This window comes from Lissotriton vulgaris, chromosome 10 (genome assembly GCF_964263255.1).
Source record: "Lissotriton vulgaris chromosome 10, aLisVul1.2, whole genome shotgun sequence".
Taxonomy (NCBI): domain Eukaryota; kingdom Metazoa; phylum Chordata; class Amphibia; order Caudata; family Salamandridae; genus Lissotriton; species Lissotriton vulgaris.
In genome coordinates, this window is record NC_141698.1 from 665788830 (window position 1) to 665810419 (window position 21590).

A 21590-nucleotide genomic window follows, 5' to 3' on the forward strand; every position below is an offset into this window, starting at 1 on the left:
AAATTTGAAAGATGTTAATGGGTGACATAATTTATACTGGATCTTTGCTTCATGAAATCCCCATGTTTCAAGTTTTTTTTATCTTTGAAGTCGTTTTTCATTTCAAATTGTATTTCTTTGCATCTGATTTGCTTGGTTAATGTGAATTTTAGAGTCATCCTTTAATTCACTAGCACAAAACATAAACAACACTGATCAGTATGCACTAGGCTTACTTTTTCCTGCCCTGCCTTTAGCTTGCTAAGTACATTCTATTTAAATAGTTAGTCTGACTCGATTTTTAAATCCTTATCTTAGAACTGGAATGTACTGTTCATGTAGAGCTTTCCAGGTTTTTCATGAGCAATATGCATGGTATATCTCTGCTTAGGTGAAATCCAGCTCAATTTGCCATTGCAATTACATTTTTCTCCATAGGGAAACAATTTTCCCTATGGAAAAAGCATTCCCTTGCACTCCATCAAAGTCTGGGTGTTTCATTCCCTTTGTCCACTATGTAAGGGGAGTTACTCTGGCCCTTTGTTTGAGCATATATCTCAATATTTCTAGTGTTGGATGGTGTCAGTGTCTTAGGGCCTGATTACAAGTTTGGCAGTCTAGCAGTGGGCCGCCATGCACTTGCCATGCTGCGAGGCTGCCAGACCCGTAGTCAGACCACCTGCTGAATTACGACTTTAATCCTGGTGAGCGGTCCTGCAGCAGCGGTCCCACGGTGGTGCCTTTTGAAGGCTCATAGAAGAGCCTTAGAAAGGCACCACCGAAGGAGCACCACAGCCCATTCCTGCACAGACAGAAATGCACAATATTGTGCTTTCTGTCTGTGCAGTTGCAGGGGCTGTAAAAATACAGGGGGGCACAAAATGTGCCCCCCTGCACGTACCCCCATGCACAGAGGTGACAGTTGGCCCTGTAATTCCCCCCTGAGTTGTCTCACTGCCACCCTTTTCAAGGTGGGGCTCACCGCTGTGGATCGGGTTACAGTAAGGCAACTCATAATATGCTCTGCTGTGATGCATCGGCACCGCCAGCATATTGCGGCCTCTGACAGGTGCACCACAGCCGTGGGATCCTTGATCCACAGCAGTTGTGGCAGTCTTGTGCCGGTCCGACCACCAAACTCGAAATAAGGCAGTCATACCGTCTATATGACGGTTACCACACCGCCAACACAGGATTCGCAATCAGGCCCTTAGTCTTAATGTGGAGGTACCCTGTGATAGGATTATAAATTGCATGTGGCATGCCATAGAAATATAGTATTAAACAACCAACAAAAGAGTGCGGCCAAGAAAATAAGTAAAAAAGGCACAAGAAGTCACTCTTGTTTATTAAAAGAACCCTAACTCACCAACGTAGTTGATGACATGCTTCATCATTGGGTACCCACCAGGGAGGCTGAGTGCCTCCCTGGTGTGCTACAACGCCTGATTACAGCAGAGCGGGTTTTTTTGTGATGCAAGTCTGAATGAGTGAAAAGTGATTTAAAAAGTGCTTAGTTCTTCTGTAAACAAACTTTATTTGTGGAGTATTAACCCCTTCCATGCTGATGACGGCCCCCAGCCGTCATGCACTACGGTGTTCGTGTGCTGATGACGGCTGGGGGCCGTCATGAACCCGCCCACTCGCGATTCTGCTGCACAGGCGCAGAATCGCGGCCGCATGGAAGGGGTGAAGCACTACTTAAAAACAGTGTGATGGATGTTACAGAAACTGGCTAAATTGAGCAGATAAATCAATAATACAGAGAAGAAAAGGGTGGACCCCATGGATGGGATCAGGAAGGGAGTATGCAGGTTCCTTACGGGTGCTGAGCTTTGGCGTATGTGTGACTACAAACCAACGCCCCCCACCATAACCCATGGCATAAGGTCACCGGATATTTCAAATACACATGGCTTTCACCAATGCTGAGGGCACTACTTAAACCGTAAGTCATATGGGTTCTTTCTACACCACAGGTTAGGGTGCGCCTTAGCATGCACATACCGCTGTGGTGTCTTGGTCCTGACAAAAGCCTCGCAACAAGCGAATGGAGGCAGAAACATGTTAACCACACCCTTTTCTTTTCTGTATTATGGATGTATCTGGTCAATTTAGCCAGTTTATATAGCATCCATCACACTGCTTTTAAGTAGTGCTTGGTTCTCCACGAATAAAGTTTGCTTACGGATGAACTAAGCACTTTTTAACTCACTTTTCACTCATTCCCACTTGCATCACAAAAAAAATGCTCTGCTGTAATCAGGTGTGTAGCACATCAGGGAGGCACTTTGCCTCTCTGGTGGGAACCCAATGATGAAGCATGTCACCAACTAGGTTGATGAGTAAGGGTTATTTTAATAAACAAGAGGGACTTCTTGTGCCATTTATTTCTTGTTCTCTTTTCACTTGGCTGCACTGTTTTGTTGTTTGTTTAATACTACCCTTAGAGGGATTAAAAGTGACTATTTATACTTCTCCCTCTCTCTCTAGTTGATTACATATAGAAATATAGTAGCCAAAATGTTAACCACATAAAAGTGTTACATTCCTACATAATCTACCTATTGTTCTAGCACTATTATTATACAGAATAGAATGTGTGTTTTTTACATCACCACACCACCACTTTGGTTTGCTCCACAGTCGCATCTTGTGCTGTATTTTTCAGCACCCTTTGTAAAAAGATTTCCTTCAAATGATCCACCACTCCTGTGGGTACGTTATGTATTTGAAGCAATAAATAGCACCTGTTATGGGTTTTTGGGGAATAACTTTTATTTTGGTGCTTAACGCACCAACATATGCATGGTACAGTAACTACCGTAAACAATTGACTTGTCTTTCTGGCAGGTTTGATCTGCTGAAATTTAACAGAGGATGAGAAATTTAGCACACCCTGTAATTACCAGATGCAGTAAATATCCAACAAACTCAGCATTCCGATCCCTGTGCAAACAGGGGTTTACGTAGGGGTCCGAAAATTCAGCACAACTTGTAAACAGTGATATAGAGTGACTTTTTGGTATTCTGTTTACTCTTTCTCCATAAACACAATACAGAAAAAAAATATGCCATTATAGCGTATGACGTTCCATGAAGTTGTCTACCACAGATGCACAAATCCGTACTTGTAATCAAGGAATCACCAGAAAACGTGGATATGCATACATTTACTAAGTAAAGTCAGCTTTTTTATTCAATCAAATTGACCAAATTCCCAGAACTACATCATAATATAAAAAGAGTGTCAACCCTTTCCTTTGTCAGCCAAAGCCAGGCAGCTTTAAAAGTGTTCAGTAGTTTGGTCCCATATTATCAGGGATATGTGGGTTAGTGATTCTGGATTCCAACTATGTAAGTCCAGAATGCAAGACTTTATAGGATGTTCATTATAGGGCCAGGAGGTACGTGTCCATGTGTAAATCTGCATAACTACTTACTGCGTAAACTAGTTCCATTTGATATGCACCCTCAATATCAACCCCAGAATATTGATGGGACATAATATCATGGAAAGAAATATTGAAAAAAACATATTTTCTGGTAGGCCTAGATTTTTATACATAACTCCACATATATGTACTTAAGCTGTAAACATATTTTCTGGGTATGTAGTTGTGGAGTTCGAAACAGTAAATCTATACTTCTCTATATGCACTTACCATTCAAACTTTTGTCCTCGATACTCTTATATTACATTAATCAGTGCTACAATAATTCCATTTAGATACAGTAAATGGCATTGAATCTTGAATATATATTTTGAATATGCTCCCCCTTTCCTAAGAATGGCCACCCAGTTTAAATAAGGCAAAATATTTGAACAAGCAAATATATGGAAAGGGCCTATTTTGTTTTTCATTCGTAAAACATATCAAGTAATGTACAATCCATAAATACACACTTACTTTATCTTCACCTGCAGTATCTTCATTTGGTCCATCCTCTGTAAACAAAAAAAAAAGAAGGAAAAAAAGGAATTTAATTCTCAGTGTATAAGGTATTTCAAAAACAGCAACAAAATGTAGGTGTCCCGAAAGAATAAATTCATACCAATGAACAATATTAGCTGTGCAGTTTGAGTGAGCATTTACTGCTTTCAGAAGAATATTCAAACTCAGAGTGGAATAGTGAGATAAGTCTGCTGTGCTGCTCATTATCTTAGCAGAAATGCACATTAACTTATTCTGATCTAATTTGCAAACAGAGGTATGACAAAAATATCATGGCATGCCATTATCACATAATCTTATTTCTCTTTAGCCAGGATCCAGAAGCAGAGATTTCTGAGATTCCATCCTGAATATTTGTTAAATTGTTTGAGCTAATATTTGTCAAACGAAATGTGTTCTATGAAATCAAAAAGTAAAATATTGTACATATTCTTATCATGAAACATGCAGGTGCCATTTTGGTGTTTTACTAATGGCTAATGGGCTGATTTAGAATTTGGAAGAAGCCCACCAACCTATGTTGTGGCCTCTGTTTCCCGGGTGCCTGCCATATTTATGTGTCCCCACCAGATAAATACAGATCTATGCGCCTACCATGGCACTTATATTGCACTGGAAGCTTGGCCCAGAGGGGACCATGCTTAACTGGCTCACCTGCCAATGTATTTGTTTTTCAATAATAAACTTAATCACAAACTCCCATCTGCCGCCTGGGAGTTTGTTCTTAGTTTGTTCTTAAAAACCCAAAAATAATGGCCCATAAACTGAGAATGTTACTCCCAGAACACGGGGCAGTGGCCCTGACAATCGGGGACAAAACAATCTTAGACATCACTAGGACTGAAGACTTGCAGACCTTCTCTGTCCTTCAATTACAAGTAGAATTTCAAAACCAGAAAATGTACTGACCAATGAAACACAGAACTTCGAAGATTATTATTTTGAAAGGGGCAAAGACCACGTGGAAATAAACAAACATGGTGTTTGTAAAACATTTTTAATTATATATTAATATAATTAATATTGGAAATAAAGAAGAGTGGAGGCCTGAAGCAAAGGTGTTGCTTATATTTTATTATTTAAACCTCTTAGATGCCTAGAATGACAATCAGCCATTTTAGATGTACATTAGAGCATAGGTTTGTATATAGGGGAATCGAACAGCAAGAACAAAAGTAACTGCTTTCCTGGGGTCTTAATGTTTTTTCATATGAATGCACAGGATTTGAACTATTTTCAAAGAGAGTGGCATAATGCAGTCTCCTCCTTTGGCCAAACTGAATACCATAATGTCTTGGCCAAACTGATTAGCACAATGTCCACAGTCCACTTCCCACCCACCAGCTGTTAGGTCCTATTTTATTTTACACTTACAAAACAAACTTGCTTTTTATACAGTGCTTCATTCGTGCATCTGTGCCTAATCTGACCAGTGGTAGCTAGTGGGGGCCACCGGCCCTTATTTTCGGAGACCGCCACTTATTTTTCCCAAATGCAAAAAGAACAATTGATGGACAGAATGCAGAACAATGTCATACATTCACCCCAGTACAGAGATCTGGGACTAAATCCATCGTTTTTTTGCTCACCATGCCATTCTAGTTTGGACCCAGCCATCTGCAAATCAGCCTTGACCCTGCGCCCAATGGGAACAGACCAGCTCGAACTGCCAGGCCAGGTCCTCCCAGGTCTGGAATCAAGTATCCTAGGACCGGTTTCGGGCTTTCAGCTCTCATCAGCCAGGATAGCTTGACTCTCGTGGCATGGAGAGCACGGGACCCACTTCTGGTTATACCGGTCCCACTCGGGGTGACAAATGCAAAAAGAACAATTGATGGACAGAATGCAGAACAATGTCATACATTCACCCCACTACAGAGATCTGGGCCTAAATCCATCGCTTTTTTGCTCACCATGCCATTCCAGTTTGGACACAGCCATATGCGAATCAGTCTTGACCCTGCACCCAATGGTACCAGTCCAACCCAAACTGCCAGGCCAGGTTCTCCCAGGAGTGGAATCAAGCATCCTAGGACCGTTTTGGGCCTTTCAGCCCTCATCAGGCAGTATAGCTTGACTCGAGTGGCATGGAGAGCACGGGACCCAAGTCTGGGCATACCCGTCCCACTCGGGATGGCAAATGCAAAAAGAACAAATGATGGAGAGAATGCAGATCAATGTCATACATTCACCCCAGTACAGAGATCTGGGCCTAAATCCATCGTTTTTTTGCTCACCATGCCATTCCAGTTTGGACCCAACCATATGCAAATCAGTCTTAACCCTGCGCCTAATGGGAACAGTCCAGCTCGAACTGCTAGGCCAGGTCCTCAGAGGACTGGAATCAAGCATCCTAGAGCCGGTTTCGGGCTTTCACCCATCATCAGCCAGTATAGCTTGGCTCCAGTGGCATTGAGAGCAAAGGACCCACGTCTGGGCATACCCGTCCCACTCGGGGTCACAAATGCAAAAAGGACAATTGATGGACAGAATGCAGAACAATGTCATACATTCACCCTAGTACAGCGATCTGGGCCTAAATCCATACTTTTTTTGCCCACCATTCCAGTTTAGATCCCAGCCATATGCAAATCAGTCCTGAGCCTGCGCCCAATGAGAACAGTCCAGGCCAAACTGCCAGGCCAGGTCCTCCGAGGACTGGAATCAAGCATCCTAGAGCCGGTTCCGGGCTTTCAGCCATCATCAGCCAAGATAGCTTAGCTCCAATGGCATTGAGAGCAAAGGACCATCATCTGGGCATACCAGTCCCACTCGGGGTGGCAAATGCAAAAAGAACAATTGATGGACAGAGTGCAGAACATTGTCATACATTCACCTCAGTACAGAGATCTGGGCCTAAATCCATTGTTTTTTTTGCTCACCATGCCATTCCAGTTTGGACCCAGCCTTCTGCTAATCAGTCTTGACCCTGCGCCCAATGGGAACAGTCCAGCCCGAACTGCCGGGCCAGGTCTTCCCAGGACTGGAATCAAGCATCCTAGGACCGGTGTCAGGCTTTCAACCCTCATCAGCCAGGATAGCTTGACTCGAGTGGCATGGAGAGCACGGGACCCACATCTGGGCATACCCGTCCCACTCAGGGTGACAAATTCAAATAGAACAGTTGATGGACAGAATGCAGATCAATGTCATACATTCACCCCACTGCAGAGATCTGGGCCTAAATCCATCATTGTTTTGTTCAACATACCATTCCAGTTTTGACCCAGCCATATGCAAATCAGTCTTGACCCTGCACCCAATGGGAACAGTCCAGCCCGAACTGCCAGGCCAAGTCCTCCCAGGACTGGAATCAAGCATCCTAGGACCAGTGTCAGGCTTTCAACCCTCATCAGCCAGGATAGCATGACTCCAGTGGCGTGGAGAGCACGGGACCCTCGTCTGGGCATACCTGTCCCACTCGGGGTGACGAATGCAAAAAGAACAATTGATGGACAGAATGCAGAACAATGTCATACAACCACCCCAGTACAGAGATCTGGGCCTAAATCCATTTTCAGGGAGGATCTTTCTTGGCAGTTCGGGCTGGACTGTTCCCATGAGGCACAGGCTCAAGACTGATTTGCAGATGGCCAGGTCTAAACTGGGGTGACATGGTGAGCAAAAGAATGATGGATTTAACCCAGATCTCTTTACTGGGGTGAATGTTTTGATTTGTTCTGCATTCCATCCATCAATTGTGTGTCTTTTGCTTTCTCGCCCTAAGTGCGCTAGGTATGCCCAGACGTGGGTCCTGGGCTCACTGTGGCACTGGAATCAAGCTATCCTGGCTGAAGAGTGGTGAGACCCCGAAACCGGTCCTAGGATGCTTTTTTCCGGTCCAGGGAGGACCTGGCTTGGCAGTTCGGGCTGGAATGTTCCCATGAGGCACAGGGTCAAGACTGATTTGCATATGGCCAGGTTTAAACTGGGGTGGCATGGTGAGCAAACGAATGATGTATTTAACCCAGATCTCTTTACTGGGGGTGAATGTTTAGATTTGTTCTGCATTTCATCTATCAATTATGTGTCTTTTACTTATTTTTCCCAAACAAATATTTACCTAGCTCAAAGGAGGAAATACCACACAAATCTGAAAGACAAAGGAAGAGAAAGATGGAAAAAAAGTCAGAAAAAGAGAAAGCAGGAACCTGCAAGAGTGAAATAAAGGGACAGGGAGTGTCTAGTAGTGGATTAAAGATGCAAGAGGGGTTTCAAGTTTATTTTATTAGCATAGTTACTTAAAACCAATGTGGAGGATGTTGCAGTTTGGGCCTGGGACTTCTTCCAAGGACTCTGGCATTTTTTTCCCTGCCTGTCTCAGGAACTTCACCAAGCGGCAATTCAGCAGTGGTTTTTCAGGTGTGAAGCAGGCCAGCACAGTCTGGGTATGAATGCCTCTTTGGTTAAAATATGGTTTTAAAAGTTGTTTCCGTTCGTTCATGAGTTCCTTACAAGTACAAAGTAGTTGCAACATGTCCTCCTGTGCTACGCTACGCATGCGGCATGTGGAGTCACTTTGAGCCTTCAGCCAATGTGGAAAGTGCTTTGTGCATAGAAGCAGGCCTAGTTAATGTTTAAAAAATGTAATTGTTATAGTTTTAGAGTACCCCAAAGCTAAATATTTTTGAGCAAGGGGGATCGAGTATGTGTTAAGAGTCATCCAGCCATGAACCCTTTTTGACAGGGAAGCTTTGTCCTAAATCTATGGTAGGAGTTTGACTGCTTTTCATACTAGCTTTCTAAATATGCAGTTAATGGTAGGTGTTTCCCAGAGGTGAGTTAGCCCCATGTTGATCAGACTTGTTTGAAAACATTTTGCGGCAGATGATGAAGTCTGCTGTTGCAGTTCTAACCACAAGTAATAGTTGAGAGTTCCTAGTATAGATTTCTGTACTTTGTCCCAAAAGATGATATATGCTCCTTGCCTTGCCAGGGTCTGTTTTTGGATGCCAAACTCTAACCTGATCTTTTCTGGTGAGGTATGTTTTGGCAGGCCAAAGATCATTCGGTATGCTGTTGTGACCATGCTGTGTAGTAATTTAGAATCCCTGCCCCTCTGTGCCTCGCTGCCAAAGGTTATTGTTGGTAGGAGTTTTGCCCGTGTGACTTGGGCTAAGGGAAGAAGCAATGGACCACTCAGTCGGTAGTTAAGATTTCTTATTGAAACTGCCAGGGCAAAGCCCTTCGTTCTGTTTAAGGTCATTTGGGCAGTGGAGTGTCCACCCTTATCAATAAACACTCCTAAGTATTTGTATTCAGGTACAGATTTGATACGTATGTTCCCACATAACCAGGCCGGTGACTTCTTTGAGTTCTTGTTGATTGTCATAGTCTTGATTTTTTCCAAATTGACACTTAGGCGAGTGGCTTCAGAGTATTCTGTGCTGAGGTTAGAAGATGCTGTAACCCCACCCGGGTCCGTCTGATTAAGACTAAGTCGTCTGCGTAAAGAAATGGTAGTGCTAAGCCCCCTAATCTTGGGGCATGTGAGTTGCTGGCATTTAGTGTCAGAATGAGGTCTGCTAGGAACAGGTTAAACAGAGTCAGAGCCAATACACAACTTTGCCTGAGCCCCTCTGATGTTGGTATTCGTCTCGAGAGGGACTATCCATCTTCCACCTTTATTTGGATCCATGTGTCTGTGAGCAGGTTGATTAGCAAGTTTAGCAGTGGCCGTGGTATTCCCCATTTGGCCAGTTTTGCCCACAGTATGTTTCCATTTACATTGTCAAAGGCGGCTCTTTAGTCGATAAAGCATAAGTGTATCGGCATTTTTGTTGTTTCCGCCTTGTCAGTCTACAAAGCGATGGTCATGATATTTGTCACTGTTCCAACAGATTTTGAGAAGCCAGCCTGATTTAGGGGAAAATTTAATTGTCCTTCGTCCCAGGATTGAAGCTCTCCTGCAATTTGTTTTGCCTCATTGTCCAAGAGAGCTACTAAACGGTAATTTTTTGGCAGGGGTTTGTCCCCTGTCTTAAAGATTGGGGAAATTACAGAGGCCCTCCAAGAGGGAGCTAGTAGGCCCGTCTGCCTTATTTCAGTGAAGAGAGGGCTGAGTGCTTTAGCCCAGTAATCTGCATCTTGTTTGTAAAGGACCTGCAGGATGCCGTTGGGGCCCCTTCTCTCCTTCCCTTTCCTTTTTTGCAGTTTGATTTCTTTAGTGCAGTCACTTGTGTTTAGGGTACCTGGCATATTGCCCTCTGTTGCTTGGGGTACTAAACTGCTCCCTTCTTCCTGCCGGATCTAAGTGAAGGTTACTCACGGAGTTCCTATGGACCTTTGTCCTGTAAACATTGAGTTGTGATCTTAATGGAAATGGCTTCTGAGATAAATTGCCCAATCTTCTGATATGTTGGATGATAATCCCTTGTGTACAGGACGAGTAAGTCAGTATATTGCCCCCTGAATTCCGCACTGTCGCTCTGTTTGTTGTTGGCCTGTAGTTTCGCCCATACCGAATCCTCAGAGGCTCACTTGGCCACCCATATTACTCGTTTTAGCTGAGCTTTCTGTTGTCATAATAGAACTGAGTGCGTTATGTCTGTTGGATTGCGTTGAAGGTGCCTCAGCGTACGGTTGATTGTGTTTTTATAAGCCTTATCTTAACTTTTTGTGCTTTTGAAATATTGTTCACACTTGTAGCTGGAGTGTGCTCTTTGTTTGATTGGGTGGCAAAGGACTCTGCCATTGTAGTTGTAAAGTACTCCCATTTCTCTTTTTTATTCCTCCCTGCCCGTTCTTCAAATAGGAGTACTGACGTTTGCAAAAAACTACCACATGATGCTTCCACATGATGCTTGTAAGGTATGAGATTTCACAAACTTAGGCATGTTCATTCGGAGTGTCATTTCTTGTGGGCGGTGATCGCTGTCCGCTTTGTCGCCAATGCGGAATGAAGCAATTTGATTGAATAAAGTAAGTGAAAGAAAAGTATAATCTAATATCGAATGTTTGATTGAAGAATAGTGAGTAATTGCAGGAAGGTTGCCCTCCTTGGTTCTTCCATTTACTGCTCTAAAATTGAGGTGTTCAAGGTTCTTTAAAAGATACTGGCGGATTTTTGTTGGATGACCCAATGGGCTCTTCCCCTGATGGAACGTTTCATATTGGATTTTGAGAGAACACTTTGTCAGCAGTCGAGAAACCTATTAGATGTAAATGAAGGTCCCTGGTAAGGATCACATTTGTTGTGTTTACCTCACTTATGCATGACTCTAAGAAGTCTGTCAATTGTTTTGCTTCCTTAGGTTTTCTTTTTGGATGTATATAGGCATTTACTATTACAATGTCTTTACTTCCAAATCCTGATGACACCCTTAGTGTGGATATTGTTATTGTGATAGTTTCTGACGATGTCAGGCCAATTGTGCATGCTTAGTTTATACTTGTGTTGGTGGCATAGGTTGCAAGGCCACCCTGCAAATGCCCGTATCTTTCCCACTTAACCACTGGTGTAAAAAAGCATAGGTATCCCTGGAATTGTGGTGGATCAGTCAGCCACGTTTCCTGCAGTGCGATGATGTGGAATGTCATTTGGTAGTTGATAAACTCCGAGTCTGACATCTTACTGGACAATCCGTTGATGTTCCATGAGCATATCCGCAATAGATTGATTTCTCTTGTTAGGAGGGTTTGATGGCTGCCTTGTCAATTGTTCCTTGCTTGGTTAGTGATTGTCTTTGAGAACCATCTCAGGTCCTCATGTCAGTCTCCTGGGTATACAGATTCCAGGCAAGTTGCATTTGTTTCTTACAAATACTCCTTCATAGTTGGGGAGCCCCCTCTTGCTCCTTTTAATACGGATCTTACAGTGTTTTTTTGGCTGCCAATAATTTGTCCCTATTCTCCAAAGTCAGCGGGACTGGATAGCGTGGTTCGATACCGGGGATGATGTTTATCCCCCAGCCTTTGAATACGGGCTTTCTGAGAGTACTCTTTGCACGACAGTCGACTGACACCATGTGGTCTTTGTGTGCTCTCCCCCCAGTGGGTCTTTGCGGTAAATACATTCTACTGAGTTCAAGGCTGTAGTAGTTAAGTTTGTTCGAGTTGGTATGTGTGACATCAGGCAGAGTATATTTCCTCGATTCAGTGTATCCTGTGGGCCTCTTGATTTGTATTTTGGTATAAACAAAAGGGGGTTTCCACCGCTATTTGGACTGCCAGACATGGGTGTTGCATGCTGGTTGGTAGAGGCAAGTGGGGGATTTAAGACTTCCAGCTTTGGTATTCCCAGAACCGACATTTAATTGCATAGCAGAAAGCCTCTCAGCAGAGCTTCGGATACCAGCACTCTTCCTTTTCCGAACTAAGCACTGGAGGCATGATGAACAAGCATTTGCAATGCAATAGGTCTCGCATTAGGAAAGTTTGAGCTATTGATATTGTAAATGATAAATATTTTATTTATGTGTTGGTTTTGAAAATAGCGAAATTAATAGCTTTGTCATTTACAATGCTAATAGTTTTAACTTTCGCAAATGTGACACCTATAGCATTTGTAATGCAATGTGTTGTATTTACGTGACTTAGATGTATTGATATTACAAATAACAATGGCTTTTAATTTATTTAAATAATTATTACTTAAATAAAAGTTATTGTAATTTATAATGTAACTTTTGTAAATAACTTTTGTGAAGATTATGTTCAGTGTATTTTATTGTGACAAAAATCCAAGAACAGAAGTGAAATTTTAACATCTTTTTGTGACTTTTGTAATAAAGCTTGAAACATTGAGAGAACTTATTTGATTCAGTTGTTGTTGAATGGTTGCACAGATTGATGCTGTGGTGGCGCTGAGTGATGTTGTGGTGCCCCTGAGTGATTCTGTGGTGATGCTGTGGTGATGTGATAGATGGATAGAGTGAGGGCGATAGATAGATAGAGCGAGGGCGATAGACAGATAGAGTGAGGGCAATAGATTGTTAGGTAGATAGAGAGTGAGGTCAATAGATAGTTAGGTAGATAGAGAGTGAGGGCTATAGATAGTTAGGGCGATAGAGAGTGAGGGCGATATAGAGTGTGGGCGATAGAGAGTGAGGGCAATAGAGAGTGAGGGCGATAGAGAGTGAGGGCAATAGATAGTGAGGTAGAGAGAGAGTGAGGTAGATATAGAGTGAGGGCGATAGAGAGTGAGGGCGATGGGTGGATAGAGAGTGAGGGCGATAGATAGTTAGGTAGATAGAGAGTGAGGGCGATAGAGAGTGAGGGCGATAGAGAGTGAGGGCGATGGGTAGATAGAGAGTGAGGGCGATAGATAGTTAGGTAGATAGAGAGTGAGGGCGATAGAGAGTGAGGGCGATAGATAGATAGATAGATAGATAGATAGATAGATAGATAGATAGATAGATAGATAGATAGATAGATAGATAGATAGATAGATAGATAGATAGATAGATAGATAGATAGATAGATAGATAGATAGATAGATAGATAGATAGATAGATAGATAGAGAGTGAGGGCGATAGATAGAGAGTGAGGGCGATAGATAGAGAGTGAGGGCGATAGATAGAGAGTTAGGGCCATAGATAGAGAGTGAGGGCGATAGATAGACAGATAGAGTGAGGGCGATAGATAGATAGATAGAGTGAGGGCGATAGATAGAGTGAGGGCGATAGATAGATAGAGTGAGGGCGATAGATAGATAGAGTGAGGGCGATAGATAGATAGATAGATAGATAGATAGATAGATAGATAGATAGATAGATAGATAGATAGATAGATAGATAGATAGATAGATAGATAGATAGATAGATAGATAGATAGATAGATAGATAGATAGATAGATAGATAGATGGATAGATAGAGTGAGGGCGATAGATAGATAGATAGATAGATAGATAGATAGATAGATAGATAGATAGATAGATAGATAGATAGATAGATAGATAGATAGATAGATAGATAGAAAGATAGATAGAGGGCTGTGGTGTGTAGATATTCTTGGGAATGGTCGATTTGAATGATTAGTCTTACTCGATTGTAAACCAATAACATTTATTTTTAGGCAATTACATGCAAGATCACTTTTTTCTCAAATGTTTACTTTTCTTATGGGTAATAAATAATGCACGTCTGAACAAAAACTTAAAGCACTAGAGTGATAAGCTATTGTTACAACTCTGACTTCTACCACGCCTGTTGATGACATCATGGAGCTTGTTAACGTAAACTATGAAATAACCTAGTAATGCTCGTCTACGTAAACCGCGGGCACCAGAGTGCTCTCTTTAAGTAAATGTCTTACATCACAAGCCCTCTGTGTGTTCGCTTGCGTGCCGGGCCTAGCATTTCTCTCGGTAGGTGAGTAAACAGAGCGAGAGCTGAGGCACACACCTTGCTGCTAGCTCGAACCAACGCTCAGTATTTCGAGGATGAGGGAAGCTGCGCTGTAAAATTCAGCCATGCGCTTTTTAGCGGATGAATTTACACTTACCGACCTGTGAAAACATAAGCGTGTTTTCAGCAAAACAAACCGTGATGCTATGTGTGTGCGTGCACGCGTTTGTGTTCTTCTTCTGTGTCTGCTACTATACAAGAGAAAGTACTTTGGACATCTGGATGTGTCCGGTTTCTCGGGGAAGAGGGGGAGGACGAGGTAGTGGCGTCATTTAGGGCTCATTCTGTGGCCCTGTTTAATGTCATGTTGTGGAAGTCTGAGTCAGCGTTATCGGTCCAGCTACTTGACAGGACTGGTACTTTTATCCTGTCTGTATTTGTGCACAAGAGGTAACATCGTGACGAGGATTTGCAACGACAGCACAGTCCTTGTACTAAATGCGTAAAAAAATTATTTGTTAGGGTCCGGACAGGGATGGTTTTTAATCGGTGCTTCAGTGGGATTAAAAGGGAGGGGGCTCTGAAAGGGCCGTCGTCTGAAAAGCGTAGTTTGGACGCCTTTGCAAGAGGTAACCTTTGTAATGAAGTGCGTACCTTAAACCGTGCCCTAAAATACTGAGCTTGGTACAGCATCAGTATTTGGGTGCTTCTCTGAGTTTTCTGCATTCTAGAGGGGAGTGAACAGATTTTAACAAGCACATTAATAAATTGAATTTGCAGTCCCCTCCTCCCAAAACAGTCTTGCACAATTTATTTTCGGGGTGGTTTTATATAGCGTGAAGTCCACTTGAAGGTATCAGTGATTAAAATGAGCACCAGTTGCATTCCCGACGGACACAGAATGACAGCATGTTTGAGCCTTCCACCAGAGTCGAACCCATTTCTTAGCGTGAAAGTTAGCCGCCCTATCCATTACGCCACAGAAGACCAGAACTGCGGTGAACATAGCTGAGCACGCCATGCATGGGCTGCAGGCAGCCGCAGCTACTGCTCGCCCAGGGGATCACTGTATTACTGTGCTAGCACTCAGCCTCTGGTTCGCAGGGCATGTATGCTTCTTGCCCGAAGTTAGGCGCCGATGTTGGTGCTTCAGTAAGCATGCAGCTTGTGCGAGAGCTCTGAGTATTAGTAGGACGGGTAGTGGTACCCAGGATGCCGGAGTCGGCGCTGAGAGTATGACGGGTCTAGTTAAAAAAGCACGCTTTGGCCAGCAGCTGCAACGCTGGTGAGCCTATGAGGCAGTGGCTGCTGTCCCCGAGTAGCGCGGAAGCGTTGGACCCGGGTAGAGAGTGGTGGTGCCATCGCAAAAGTGAAAGCGTGGCAGAGCGCGAAAGGAGACGGGCGCGTTCACAGCCCATGTCTCCTAATGCGCTCGGTCACAGCCATGACCGAAAGCGGAAGCGCTCGCACACATTCACAGCAAACAGCCAGCAGCAAAAGCGCTCTCACAAGGACAAATCCGAGACTGAAACAGCGCGCGTCCGACTCGTGTCCACATATTTAAGTACAAATAGGTATACTAAAGTATACAAGAGGTCCATCGCTATGCTCGACCTAAAAAGGTGAAACAAGGGTCTGAAAAAATTAAATAAAATTAAATTGAGATGCAAAGAATGAACAGAGAACAGAACAAGAGATAGACATGGCCTAGGAGAGATCACATATGACTGAATGAGGAGGGAAGCATGAGAAAGCTGCTAGGTGGTGGAGAGAGTAGAAGAAAGAAGAAAAGAGGAACAAACATGGAAGGAAGGCGGGATGAATGTGTGGATCAGCGAAATGTTTTATGATGGTGCTGGTAGGGAATGAGAGTATTGCATTGTGCTTGTTTCTGACTCATTAAAATAAGTCAAGCACCAAGCACAACTAAAAGACATTGTGACACTTTTGACAGGTGTTGTGGCAACTTTGGCAAAATGCAAAAAGCCTTCAATTATTTATTTTGTGCCTGTCCAGTGCCTTTCTCAGAGCTAAATTCAACACCACTTCTGGAGGATGTCACTTCTAGTGAAAGTTCATACTATATAGCTCAGCCCCCTTGTGAAAATTTAGCATGGGAGTAATTCTTTTGTTTCCTGTTTGGAAACTGTCAGTTTGTGCCTGGTGTCTGCAACAAGAAGAAATGCACATCAGAACAACTGGCATCAATAAGATGGTTTTCTGATGTATATTGGTCAAATGTGCCTTGGTAGATGGGCAGTGGATCAAAGGTTTCAGCTGGTGGAGGTGTGGGAGATGTAACCCAATAATCAATTGAACTCCAATAACTAAGACACCCCAATCAGTTTTTCTTTGTTGATCTTGCGGCAAGAGACACCACTCTCCACAGTCATCAATAATTCAGTTAACAGAGTATACATCCAATAGGTACTGGGATGACTCAATAACTGAGTTCTAGATCATGGAAAAGTTTTCACGTTTTATTATAGAATTCTACATATAAGTGATACCAAAGAATGCAAAAAAGGCCTTGAAGGCTCAATTACAAAATCAGAAAAACTGAATAAAAATCCGAAATTAGGCCGTTAAATCCTTCTCGGTTCAAAAAGTCAAACTCATAAAGAATACAGAAAGCATTCTTAGGGTGGAAAGCAAGTCCCAAGTATAATGAATATAATCTCGTAAGGAAAATAAGAAGTCATGCCCCAACCTTCAAAATCAAGGATTTTTATACACGTTACCCATACACATTTAGCATAGCATGATCATGGTTACCTCATACTGGACAAATCAGCAACAAATTCTTAATAACCAATGAGCATTAACACGAACGCATTTTTAAGGTAAGAGAAATCTTCCATTTGCTTTTCATCAGCTGCTCTCCAGAGATGTAGAATTCAACATGAAACATTTCTCAGACAAAGATTCATTCAAAATGTTCTTTTTCAGGCTGACAGTGGAACTTCCAGCAGAAGTCCTTCAAAATGATACATAGAGAACACAGTGACAGTTTCCTTCACAAAACATACTTTCTAAGGACAGCTATCATCTAGGTCAAAGCACTTTGTGCTCCGCAGAAAGTGAGAGGAGAGTAGACTTGCAGCTTGTCACTGATTGGATGGGGAAATGAGCAGAAAGGCAGAACACTAGAAACGGCATCCATTTTAGTAGAATGGCCCCTTCAATGTAACTATGATACATTATTAATCACTTTTCTAGACCATGTTATTATACCATTAGGTACAACATCATCAATTCATTGGTTACAACTTTACGCATCATAAAAATAATTAATTTTTACAGATAATATGGCACCCTAAATTGCACATTTGAAGAAGCTACGTTAAAGTCAGCTGAGACTCTGCTGTGAGAAACCTAGACTGTTCCCATGACTGCAAAAGAAGCGGGGGGTTGCCAGAGCAGCGAGAAGTGCTCCCACCACATTTGTGCCAGTCTTTAAATGAGAAAAAAGAACAATTGATGGACAGAATGCAGAACAATGTCATACATTCACCCCAGTACAGAGATCTAGGCCTAAATGCATTGTGTTTTTTGCTCACCATGCCATTTTAGTTTTGACCCAGCCATATGCAAATCAGTCTTGGCCATGCGCCTAATGGGAACAGTCCAGCCCGAACTGCCAGGCCAGGCCCTCCCTGGATGGGAAACAAGCATCCTAGGACCGGTTTCGGGCTTTCAGCCCTCATCAGCCAGGATAGCTTGATTCCAGTGGCATGGAGAGCACGGGAGCCACGTCTGGGCATACCTATCCCACTCAGGGTGACAAATGCAGAAAGATCAATTGATGGACAGAATGCAGAACAATGTCATACATTCACCCGAGTATAGAGATCTAGGTCTTTAAATGAGGCCATAAGTTTCAATGTCACATAAATATTTTAAATTATTGTACTTATACCAAATCAGGGTGGAGGAAAAAGTGCTCAACTGTTTATTTTGTGAGGAACTTCCAGCTGTTCATTGCTACAGAGCACTTCCCGTTTTACGAACAAAGCATATCTGAAGTCTAGAAGTGTGCAGAGTATCATTGTGGTTTATGGCGTTTATTACGTATAGGTCTAATGACCATATTTCTTAAGGTACCATTAATAAATTAATATATTGATTTTAGGTTTTTTTTCTAAACCCATCAGGACATTGCTGTTTTAAATTTACAGAGTGAGCACAAAGTTAAAAAAAATGATGTGAACAAAAATAAATACCACCAATGGTCTAGAAAGAATAAGTCAAAGCTCCTCACTAGACTCATTAAATGAGATTTGAAAAAAGTAAGGCCTGTTCCATGAAAAAAGTTTGCCTTTAGTTGTTTAGTAAAAAAGAAAAACGTTCTTTAGACAAATCTCTTTGGAATCAGTTACATAGTTCAGATAGAAAAAATAGCATATTGTCATTTGGAATCCAACAACTTCGACTTTTAAATATCACAGCTACTTGAACCTATAGTTTGGTTGTGACCCATGGGTATGTTGAATTTAGTAGGGACACAGAGATCAATATCATTGATAAAACTTAGGTGACATTCGATGACAGCTAGACCCATATAGAGTCAAAGTACATAGGAAACTCAATTATATCTGATTGTTTGTTTAAAATTAGAATTTACAAGGCAGAAGGAATCCTATACATTCCATTGGCAATGGTATTACTAACTAGCAATTCAGAAAATTCACCGAGATATAGAAACGGTGGCAGCAAAATCATGCACAGCATCATGTTGAAACACAAAGTAATTTATCTATAGAATAAATGTACGATTTGGCGCTTTCCTTATGACACACAGATTATTTTTACTCTTAAATACAAAAACAAAAGTTTGATCTATGTCAATGAAATATATTACTTTATTTTGATGTTGAGTGTTGTGCTATTGATGAGGGTCATATTACGTATGAGCAGCATGTGGTCAGAGTCGAAATTGGTTAGAAAATATGCCTGGGTACCAAAATTAAAGTGGCCCAATTAGCAAAACAGATAGCTAGAAAAGTAACCCACATTTGCAAATTGGTGTCAATTTGACACAGTGTACAGGTGTTTTGCAAGGTATAGGAGCCTGCATTCATTTGTACTTGCTCCAGGCAATGTTTATGATAATAGCAAGAAAATCAACAGTACACATCTGCCCACTAAACCATAAAGCATACCCTGATCTGTCAGAGCAGCCCTTTGGGCATTGTCAGACTGCCCTAAAGGCCAACGCAACATTACCTGTGGTAGCATGTAATATGTGTTGCGTACCTTTACATGATGTGTAGGCCGCCTCGATGTTTGCATGCTTAAAGGGTATAATTTTTAAGCTACAAGTTACCTATAGAATGGTGTGCTTTTAGAGACCAAACAACTATTTTTGCTTTTTGGCATTTTTTAAATAATATTGGTGATGGCCCAACAGTTCCCCCAAAAACTATGTTTTGCAAAATCAATGATGAACAAAACAAGCATTGGCAAAGCCAAAAGAGTGGCAGTCAATGCAAGACATAATGGGCCTGATTCATAAAGGTAATTTTACACTTTTGTGCAAGTTTAGGATTGTTTCCTAATCATAAAGATATTTTATGAGTAGTATTTTTACGCCTGCAGAGACTTCACATATAAAAGATAGATCTGTCCTAAATAATCAACAACTTACATAAAAGTGTACATATACCTTTGTGAATCAGGCCCACAGGTTTTGCCAATGTCTGTTAACAAATATGGCTCTGTGCTGCTTTCTTCCCCTAGTGCAATGCATTAACTTTGATTGCTGTGTACTAAATTCAATACATCTTCTTCAAATGTGAACAAGCCCACGAGTGTGGGCCATGCCTTTTCAGTACTTGAAACCCAGGATGGTCAAGCCGTTTTGAGACGGTTCTGACACCAGGATTTCTGCGGCAGATACCCAGAAGCTGAATATAAGAAATACAGCACACTAGTGAGGATAATCGAATTTTACTCTCCCCCTGTTCTGTCTCCTCAGATTGTAGTACATTATATTTCCTGTTGCTACTGTTTTACCCTCTACTCTCCTGGAGGAAGACCTCGGCAGGTCAATATACCTGATGCAGGGGACAGTTGTGAGTCCTATCATTCTGTCAGTCTTGCATTATTCCAATATGAATAAAAAGGGAAAGGTTGACTAGGGCAATTGTGAGCCCTGCTGCATACTTCTATCTAAAAGACCACAATACAATGAAACAAAATAGTAATTCGGTGCAAGGTGCTACAGAAAGGAATAATATTACGGCTTTCAAAGTTTAGGAGACACATATACTCCTAGATTTAGAGTCATGATTTTCTGTTTGATGTCAGAGACCTGATGTGAGTGGTAGCTGGAAGGGAAGAGCAGCGGGGGTAGAAAATAAAAAAATAAAGAAAATGTACCTGTTAGTCGTCTCGTAGGCCTCTCCATCACCACTCGTCGTTGCAGGAAGCACCCAGGGTCCCTAAGCCAATGACAATGCTGCAATGCAGTGTTGTGATAGGTTCTCCTAAGTTCCTCTAAGCCAATCACTACGCTTCATTGCAGCATTGTGATAGGTCTGAGCACGGGGAAAGGGAGCCTGTGCATGTTCCCCACCAGGCTCTGTAATACAGCCAGGCAGGGAACATGCAAAGTGTGCATGAATGTTTGGCCGGGCCAAGACAGCCGGTCAAACTTTGATGCGCACTTTAAGTGTGCTCACCACTCCTCCCTTGGCCCCTGCTCTGGCCAGCCCTGCCCCTCCCGCACCTAGGAACAGAAAACCAAATGAAAATAGAGTTTCGTTATTATCATTTAAATTTTCCTCTGCACTGCTCTTAAAGCAGTGGGGCGACGCTCCTCTGCCTTAGTGGATGAGCCGCTCCTGGTGCCATTATATTTTTATTACGCAAAGCATACAGGCACACAATTATAACACTAGGTTTCTTTTTTTGAAGCTCCCATGAGAGCCTAAAAGTCACATTTTATTTTACATGGGCGTTTTCTACAGTACACAAAAACAAGATTTGAATTTAAATATGCAGTATTTATTTTGTAAATTTTTAAGCAAAGAGTAATAGTGCTGTTTTCAGGAACAATTAATCTTTTAATTGAAGCTCCCATGTACCAGAGCTAGCTCATTTTCTCTCTCCTCTGATAGTTTACAATCATGTGGCCGTTTTACAAGTACAGAGATCCAATCATTCACCCTACATCAATTTAGAAACTAAAGATGAAGCGAAGACCAACAACGTGGCTTTTCCCCAATCGTTTGTTTCAACGTTCTACCACCCCTGCCTGATATTGGGGCCAGGAACTCTGAAAAATAAGATCTTTTGATTGGGTAGAATTTGGGAATGATAATAGGAAGTATTCACATTAAGTAATAACTATAACTAAAGTGTTT

At 42.2% G+C, this 21590-nt stretch overlaps 1 protein-coding gene across 2 annotated transcripts in view; it reads right to left on the reverse strand.

Moving 5' to 3' along the window:
• Positions 1-21590, reverse strand: part of PTPRN2 (protein tyrosine phosphatase receptor type N2) — a 2289968-nt gene that overhangs the window by 1201906 nt on the left and 1066472 nt on the right. For both annotated transcript variants that reach the window (XM_086941498.1, XM_086941499.1), the window contains exon 8: positions 3891-3928. In XM_086941498.1, the coding sequence (XP_086797624.1) occupies positions 3891-3928 (38 nt within the window). The remainder of the gene's footprint in view (positions 1-3890; positions 3929-21590) is intronic.